Raw genomic sequence first — 9,682 nt, 5'->3', positions numbered from 1 at the left:
ACTGGGCTCAAACAACAGATGCTGTTCCTGTTGAGTAAATACACTGAAGATGTTCGATCTTGATGGCTTCCTGAGGTCTCTTCCAGCCATATTTTCCTATCATTGTATCTCGAGTATCCTTGCAAAAGCAGGTTCAGGTTAAGTTTAACATGCGGTGTGATAAGTACATATTAGCCTCACATACTCCATGATGCTAAGACAAGTTCCCGTTAGTGTGATAAAAAGAGGTGAGAGGAGTTTGATGGTTTCATACTATGATGGACCTTGAATCCCATGTTAATCAATAATTTATGACTTATCCTTTCTATAGCTTTATTGTGACAGCCTTTATTTCAGTTGTACGCATAACAAGAATTATTGTTATAAACTGAGCCAGTCAGAAGTTTTCTAGTCACAAGTACTGAGTTTAATTTGTAAAAAGAGAAATGAACATGCTAGTGATCCTTAAAACAATTATCCTGCTCTGGATAGCCCAGTGCATACTCTTATGTTCTTCTTTGTAAGCAGATAGAAAACATGCCTTACCATAATTAAATTGACTATTTGACTTTTCACAATTGATGATGTTAAACCGGTAACCAATTCCTGTCTTCATTCCACTGACTTCAAAGTAAAACCACTGATGATAATGATTGCTGTTTATATCGGAGTTCAGAATAAGATCATACTCATTTCTGGAGATGAACAAAGACAAATTAAGTCTTCCTAAAATTAGAAATGTGCAGTTCTTATACAAAAGAGGGGGTGGGGGGGAAATCTTACTTCCTAATCTGAATAACTTTGCGCAGATTCCCAGACTCAAATTTGGAGTTAAACTTCAAGATATCTCCTTCTTCTGGCACTGAACAGCTTCAAAATATAAACATCCAATTAAAGCAAAAGAAATGGACCTTTGGAACTCATTAGTTAATCCATAAATAATTAAAATTTGGTATTAGTAACCTGCTCAAAATAAAGACATGCACAATCAAAAAAACTGTGCAATAATGTTCTCATTAGGATTAGACTTCCCCACAAAATTCACCCTCAAGAAAGCAAAATCAGCATATCCAATCATCGCACAGAAAATGATCACTTCTATAACATGTAAAACGTACCTGGAATTGTCAAGGTCATATACAACTCTATCTATAATATCATTTTGATGAATCAGTCTTTCTATATCTTGAGCGATTTTTGTCCTACAATAAGAAAGGAGATCTTATTTAAACACATTCTACATTTGTCATTTTAGACATGGTGCATATCTATCTAAGCATCAACCAAAAACTCTGACAAAAACAAAGCTAAGTAGCTCAATTTTCAGTGAGACTCAACCTTACTTATGTACGCAAACTCACAAAATTGCACTTGTGATTGCAGGTGCTTGCACTCGACAAGTGATAGATTCCAATATCTGCATGTGCAGAGGTTGAATCCGCATGCACAAAACCCTTTGGGGTTGAATATATAAAATATTTGGGGGGTGAGGGGGTTGTTTTTATAAATCTACAGTAGAAGGAGGAATTACCAGGTATTTTATTGGAATTAATTTAGGTAATATTTTAGAAAGATTCAGTTGTATTAGCAATTCATAAATATGGTCTCACTGTATACTAAAAAGGAACAGTAGAGGACTAAACTATGCAGTAAGTGGGTTAGTGAGCTAGCTTTTCACCTCTGGACACCTGGGTTCATATACTGACTAGGTAACAAATGAGCGAGAGAGAAACGCCAGGTGGACATTTATCCATATCATTAAACTACAGAGGAATTGGCAATATCTAGGCCCTGGGTTGGAAAAGCATGATTGTGTTGCAGTTCAAAAATGAAATGAATTGTCAGGGCTGTGTGGGAAAGTTTGCACAGCACCTGCAACAAAAACAGAAGGAAGCAGATTAATAGCAAAATGCATAAAAGTGGAGTCCAAGGCTGGTCCCATGCTAGTATCGCTCTGCACAAAGCAACACTGAGTATTGGGGAGGCAAAAAAAAAGTGGTTAATTGCAAATTTCCTTGTTAACCATGTTATCTTGTACAAGCTGCTAAATCTCAGCGTGCTAGCTCACATGGATACTGCTAGGATAAAATATTAATGGCTGTGAGATACTGACATGACAGTGATGAGCCAAATGCATAGAAAAACAGGGCAAAAAATAGAGAAGCAGGAAATTACTAACCTACAATTTTTGTTCTATACCAGCAGCAATTATAAGAAATTCACACTCTTGGATTCTCACCTCAGGCATAAGGTTCAGAAGCTATCCAATAAATAAAATAATTTAGAATTTTGGTTAAGTTTTGAGCCAGGTGATTCAAGGGTCTTGCATGAGCATTCTAGTTTCCATATACCTGATCCTTAGAAAACCCTGATATGTACAATAAAAAAGCCCCAAAATCTCATGGATAAGAGAAAAAGAATGGGTATTTATGTATTAATCAATTACTTCAGCATATCTGCATTAGAGATAAGTAATTACCTCTAATCGACAAAAAAGCCTAAGGGATTTTTCATAAATATATAAACACTTCATAAATATATATTGAAAAGTTTTACCCATTGTACAACATCGGAATTGTCAAAATGTAAATTATACTAAGTGGTGTCAGACAAAGTCATGCTACCCCCTGTTAACTGAACTTCCCAACTGAACTACAAAGTAGGGGTGTGCAAAGCTTTGGACCCTGATTCTATTCAGCAGAGATTCGGCCCAATTCAGCAGCCGAATCTCCAAATCCGAGGACCCTTGAATCTCTCCAAATCAAATCGGAACCCTCGGAATCAATTTGGAGAGATTTGGTGTTTCAGGCATAGACAGCTTTAAATATTTTTTCTACATACCTCTAGGTAGCAGACAGCTTGCCAACACTGTGATGCTGGGGCACATGTAGTGTCTCACAGAAGCACGGGGGGCTCCCCAGTGCGATCGGCAGCAGACCTAGAAGTGGACCAGAAGCACTGCCAGTCCACTTCCAGGTCCACTGGGGAGTGCACTGGAGGGTCCCCCTGGAAACCTTTGGCTCAGTGACTGGTGCCTCCTGGGTCTGGGGAGGCACCCAGGGTCCCCCTGCAGCCAATCGCTGAGCCAGGGGGTGGGGGGAGCCCTGCACACTCCTTGGTGGACCCAGAAGTGGACTGGAAGTAATTCCGATCCACTTCCGGGTTTGCTGCCAAGCGTGCGGGAGCCCCCCATGCTCCTGTGGGACGCTCCACCTGCCCCAGGATCACAGCATTCATGAGCTGCGCCCGGTATCTTGAGGTATGTAAATAAAACATTTAAAGGTGTGTCTATATCCAAATCGCTGATTCTCTGAATCAGCATCGAAACTTCAGATTCAGATTCGGCCGAAGCGAATCAGAGACAATGATCCAAATCAACAAACTGAATCACTGTCCCCGATTCGGGCCAAATTCAAATCAAATAGGACCCGTTTTGCACACCCCTACAATAAAGGATATCGCTATTCTTACCTAACCATGCAACATAACCCACTCTTATTTGTACTATGTTATAAAAACATCTCCAGTCTAAAGGATTTCCTCCTAAATTCTACATAAAGGGAAAGATAAGCAAGGTGACTTCCACTCCAATACAGAGAATATCACTGAAAGAGGCATGACATATGGAAACACCAGAAGGCTATTACCTAGAGAAAACATGCAAAATGATTAAAACAAAACCAACCCCAAAACATCTGTTGATGTCTACACATAAATAACAAACAATACTTTTAACACATAACTGCTTTCAAAAAAACTATTAGAAGCTAGTATGAAGGAGTCTAAAGGCATGGGTACGCACTTTCTACACTGCCGTTCAAGACTTCTGCTGAGAAGCACGGCCCATCCAGTTGCTTTTGCTCCTGGTGTACAGAATTTCCACAAGGAGGATTCCACCTGAGCATACACCCAGAATTACTTCTAGGCTCTCCATTTCAGATTTAGGTTATTGGTGCTACTCCAAAGCATCGGCATCACCTCCTTGTCTGAACACACTCAAACCAGTAGCATTCTCATGAAAAAAAACAACACTTTTTCTGCATGGGGCATTGTTTGACCATTCTTTCTGAAGTTTATGGCTAGGGACAGATATTACACATAAACCAGTTTAAGTGATCGGAAACTGATTTAAACCCATAACAGAGCAGATGTCCAGTGCACATAAACCAGTTTGAAAATGGCTGAAATCAGTTTGAGATAAACCTGGTTGAATGCAGTATCAGACCTAACAGATTTGGGTCAAACCAGTTTATGCAATGTCTGTTCCAGACCCCTTCCTGGTTTGAGTTAAATCAGAGTCCTCCAACATCCCAGATGCTTTTCAACCCTGGGAGGGGCTCTGCTCTGTTCCCTGGCCAGAACTCCAGCAGAGACTGCAGGTACAGTGGCATCTGCCTGACGTACCCCTGCTCTGCCCCGCCACTCCCTGCTCAAGCAGAGATTCCCCCTTCCCCTCGTCTTTACACAGACACCTGTCAGCATTAGCTAGCATATCACATGCTGACCCACCTTGAACCCAAGCCAGATCATTCCACAATGTGGCAAGAAAAGGATGTCGGTCTCTGATTTACGTGTGTAAGCTCCATTGAATGTCATCAGAATTTGCACTAATTCACTTAAGGTATTTTTGAAAACTCTGTCCTAGGCCTCCAACCAAACTCATTTTCAAATGTGTTACAAAGTCTGAATTCCTGGAAAGGCCAAGTCTACTTTAAATAGGTTTCTTTATTACAAATTCATCATACTGTAGTAACCTGACAAATTGAATCATCTATTACCACTGAACTCTTATAGGATGGCACACAGTAAGAAAGGCACTATAGACATATAAATCAAATATAACAGGGTCTGTGTGAATTCCATGCTTATCCCATAGAATAAATGAAGTTACTTTGAATTACTCTGTAAAGTAACTCATCGACCAAAGATCTACAGCCAGTAACAAAACAAAGCCAAAAATTCTAAGATTATTCACAGCAGCTTTAGGCACAAAGACAGACATTCCCTTTGAAAAAAAGAAGTTGCCTTGGTACCCTAATCCATTTATATTAATTAGAACACACTCCAACTTTACCAGTTTTAAAGATTCCTCTAAATGTAAGATAGAACATTTTATATGCTTTTTGAAAAAAAATGACCAAAGCACTGAGAAATGTCAGATGATATACAAAAGGTGTGCGCTAAACAATGACCAGAACCAGAAAAGGTAATTAAATTGGCTTCCAAATCAGCTTATCCTTTAAAAAATAGCACAGGGAGCAGACCCTTAATCTCCAGTGATGTTACTAACAAGCACTGTTCAATGCTTTCATTGTTTTATTACCTTTGTATTGGCCGAACACCACCTAGTAAAAGTAATTTTTATGCCAATCTTAAATAAGGACTAGTGCGAACCAAGAGAAATGTTACTTATACTTCACTTTTAGCTAAGCTCACCATATTAATTAATAGTCATGGGAAGGCAGATGCTAAAAGTCTCCCAAAACACTTGAAAAATTACAAGAATAAAACTGAAAAATTTCAAGATAAAAGCTAGCTGCTAGGTTGGTGGCAAGCTAATGTACTTACTATAACAGGTGCTGCTGACCTACTTATTTGTCTCTATAAGATCTCCTGCCTACAAAACAGTCCACACAGCAAGTTTATGCAAAACATTCTCTTATTATTGCCCTTCCTTCCCTCTAATTCCCTTTGATTTATTCATCCATCTGGCAGATCCCATCTAAAGAGGGTAAGCGCCTTAAAATAAGGATTTATTTTAGAACAAGGATTTATTTTAATTGTGTGTGTGTGTACAGCATCTAGTATAGTGGAGCCTGATCATACTTGGATCTCTAGGCAGTATCAGAAAAAATAAATATATTTAAGTGTATTTACAATCAGGTGTGTTTGTATAACAGGGAAGGAGACAAACAATACACACACACACAGGAACTATAGGATTCGTAAGGAATTGGTTAGTCCCCAGTATGTAAGGCCTAAGGGAATTTCACATGCTCTTCCTTGACAGGGAATTTCAGAGGCCCTTTTAGAAAGTTTTAAGTTTTTATCCAATAATACATTTGTAATTTACAGGCTAGAATGAAACTAGGAATGTAAATCATTTATAATTCACTAATTTGCAGCTTTGAAAATATTTTACTAAACAATTTTGCAGATCAGCCCGTGTTTGTACTTTAAGTTTACATGTCCATATTCCTAAATATAACAAGGGTGCTTTCTTGCAAATTAATCTTTAGAAAGCGTAAATATAAAATTTATGCTGAAAATACCTTACAAAAATTAAACATCAGATTCTGATTGTACTAACCACTTTGAATTGGTTGAGAAAGTCATAAAATTGCCTTCAAAGGGATTCTTTGAAAACACTTCAAGTCTTAATCATAAATAAGACAGTACCATTTACACATTGAAGAGTAACTTCCTATTGGTATTCTTACAATGATTATTCTTGAAGGAAATATACCAACTCACCTCTGAACACCATATGGTCTTTCTAGGATTGGCTCCTTAAACGGAGGTGGAATGTGCCCAAAGTAATCTGGGTAAGCCACTTCTGAATACTCAGGGACAGACTTAGTGTTTTTCACAATCTCAATATAAAGATCGGGGTCATGGAGTGGCAACATATCAGGCACCTCAAGTAGCACTTGCTCTCCTGATGAATGAGAGCTGGAATCCTCCTCCTCTTCAGGATCTACTCCAGTGCAGCACAGCTTCCCTAGCTGGACTGACGGTCCCTCAAACAGGCCACTTCCACAAGATGAAACATGTTGGCAAGGTTTATTACAAGTGGGGGTGGTAAGGCTAGTTTTACTTTCTTTCTTTATTAGGCACCCTGTACTGTAATACTGTTCATTTTTTGAAGTATTCTGCAAAGTGATTCTGTCCAAGCCTTTCACAATTTCTTGGCTTAGACACTGACAGGATGAAAGCAATTTCTTTTGATCATTTTGCAGCTGTAAACTATCTTTGTTATGGTCTTTCTTTGGCAGATCCAGCAAGCATGGTCTCTTATTATATTCCTCCATTTGTAAGGAACTGCGGTCCTTCACAGCAATTCCTTTTACTGACTGATTCGCTTCTGCAGGGTGCTCATCTCCTGCTGTGGGAACAACAATAGGTCCACCTAGATTTGTAGCAGATGCAAAAGGCTTTGGTTCCTTGGAGACTAGGTCATATTCCTTAATAAAATAAATAAATAAATAAATAAATAAATAAATAAAGATTAGGAAACTTCTGAAGCTCTTAGAAGTTGGTTTGTGTAAGCTGACAGCGATATCCTTTTTCCTTAAAGGAAGTATATTTTGGCACAGGCCATCCAGGATGCTCTAAAGAAAATTTTATTCTATTTAAGACAGGCAGACAAACTACAGTCACAGCAACTTTGCAAAACTTCATCTTGTCCAAAAGGGAAATCCCAAAATACCAGCTTAATGAAGCACCAATGCTTGCAAAACTTTCAAATCAGAACTTTTTAAATGGCATCATTAAATTAAGATGGTAGGTATTGTGCACTATGTAAAACACGTAACAAATAAAATTCTTTCTGACAAAGAATAAGCATAGTTCAACAATGTGATTTTCCTTCCCTTTTTTGCCCTACCTCTAATCCAGGTGTAAGAAACAGACCATAACCCATTTGAGTTACAAAAATGAGACTTGGGTATTAGGGCTGTGCGAAACAGCACTGTTCCGTTCCAAGTTCAGTTTTGAGGTCTGGATGGAACAGTGTTTTGTACTGAATTTCATTTCAAGTCAAAACAGCCTCACTGTTTTGCTTCGTTAAAACAGCCTCACTGTTTCAATGTTTTGCCCGACCACTGGGACGGGGAAACTCAGCCCAGCTGGGCTGAGTTTGTTGCCGCAATGGGAGCATCGCGCTGGGAAAAGGAACTCAGCCCAGCTGGGCTGAGTAACCATCCCCAGCCCCACAATTACGCCAGGGGAAGGAAGTCAGCCCACCTGGGCTGCCTTCCCATTCCGCCACACTAGATTGCGCCGGGGATGGGGAGTCAGTCCAGCTGGGCTGACTCTCCACCCCGGGCATGATGGGCCAGCTGGGGAAACAAACTCAGCCCGATGGTCAGGCAAAACATCGAAACAGCATGAAGACAGCCTCACTGTTTTGACGAAGCGAAACGGTGAGGCTGTTTCGACTCGAAATGAAATTTAGTTCAAAACACTGTTCCATCCAGACCTCGAAACAGAAGTCGGAACAGAACAGTGCCATTTCCCACAGCCCTAATACCCAAGTCTCATTTTTGTAACCTAAATGGATTATGGTTTCTTTCTTACACCTGGATTGGAGGTAGGCGAGCTAGCGTGGGGGATGGGAAGGCAACCCAGCTGGAATGACTTCCCGTCCCTAGTGCTATGATCAAAACATTTTGACTTTTGAAACATTTCAACTAGCCTCGTTTTGTTTCAAGGCTATTTCAACGCTCTTTGTTTCACTTTGATTTTGTTGTTTCAACCTCAAAATGAGTCAAAACAGCGTCGAAACAAAACAGATAGTGACATTTTGCACAGCTTCAATAACTTGAAACAAAAGAACTTTAATAACTGGCATATAAGACATATTCCACTGAGGGGGTTATTTTCTATGCTAGGGCCCTACAGGTTCAGTGCTGAGTCAAGGTTTTTTTCCCCCTTCTTTAGTAACACTAGCTGTAATAAAAATTCTGAACATCAAACAGTGACCCACATTCAATGAAATAATAATAGTTTTGAAATAATGTCTTCTGTCATCTAAATAAACCCATTATCCTCAGGAGTTTTGCACAGAAAACTGATCTGATGTTTAGCAAGCAATCTTTTGATACACAGAGTTAGAAAAAACGGACTGTAATTGAGCTAAGTATTACAGTACTACAATTCATAAATGCCAACATACTTTACCTGAAAGTTCTCCGCAAGTTCAGGGAAAAACTGTTCATATATTTTTAGTTCTTCAATGGGTCGTCCCAATTCTTGCTTTGGTTTCAGCTTATCAATATCTGTCTCTATATCATCATTCTGGAGCAACAACAAAAATATTAATTGTACATCCAAAAATGAAGAAACTTCTAAAACAATTATAGAAAACTTTTTAAATTTACAGCAGGTCATATAGTAAACAACTGTTAACAATATATGGTAGTAATGCTAGAACATAATTCTGATTTGTCTTCAGAAAATGCTGCTGTTGTTCAAATATATGTTACCAATTTTCTACTTATATACATATATATTATGCACAAGCAGGACAGAATGAGGAAACAGTCCCTAAGGAAGAAACATAGGGTTATCCTAAAAAAGGAAGGTGGCTCTCTCATATATACAAAGCCCAAAGAGCAGAGACAGATTCTCTAGAACAGCGGTTGTCAACTGGGAGTATTTGGGAAGGCCCTAGGGGGTACGAGTGGGCGGGCAGGGATGGAGCACCACTACCCACCACCCCACACCACCGCTTCCCAGAAGCAGGGCCGTGGCAGGGTGAGGGCAACGGAGCTCTTCTGAGCCAGATGTGGTGGGAGCCAGGAAGCTTGCATGCTGCAGCCTCCATTCCCCTGTGCTCTGTGTCCGGATGCGCACCCCCCCCCCAGCTCTGCATTTGGCTACGGGGGGTACACTTACTTAAAAAGGCTGAAAAACCCTGCCCTAGAGCATCACCCTACTACATGCAGCAGCCCTGGATAGTTGGACCCCTCTTGTACATTCC

The 9,682-nt window shown here is 39.8% G+C and overlaps 1 protein-coding gene across 5 annotated transcripts in view; it reads right to left on the bottom strand.

The window, feature by feature from the left end:
- The window catches only part of AGTPBP1 (ATP/GTP binding protein 1), a 182,706-nt gene that overhangs the window by 67,263 nt on the left and 105,761 nt on the right, over window positions 1-9,682 (bottom strand). For all 5 annotated transcript variants that reach the window (XM_019517377.1, XM_019517380.1, XM_019517376.1 and 2 more), the window contains exons 14-18: window positions 8,881-8,997; window positions 6,454-7,163; window positions 1,098-1,181; window positions 763-849; window positions 526-674 (exon numbers count right to left, since the gene is read on the bottom strand). In XM_019517377.1, coding sequence (XP_019372922.1) covers window positions 526-674; window positions 763-849; window positions 1,098-1,181; window positions 6,454-7,163; window positions 8,881-8,997 — 1,147 coding nt within the window. The remainder of the gene's footprint in view (window positions 1-525; window positions 675-762; window positions 850-1,097; window positions 1,182-6,453; window positions 7,164-8,880; window positions 8,998-9,682) is intronic.

This window comes from Gavialis gangeticus, unplaced genomic scaffold (assembly GCF_001723915.1).
Source record: "Gavialis gangeticus isolate Ggan-Ray unplaced genomic scaffold, GavGan_comp1, whole genome shotgun sequence".
NCBI classification, from domain to species: Eukaryota; Metazoa; Chordata; order Crocodylia; family Gavialidae; genus Gavialis; species Gavialis gangeticus.
Note: the sequence above shows the minus strand (reverse complement) of the source record. Positions and strands in the feature narration are given on the sequence as shown.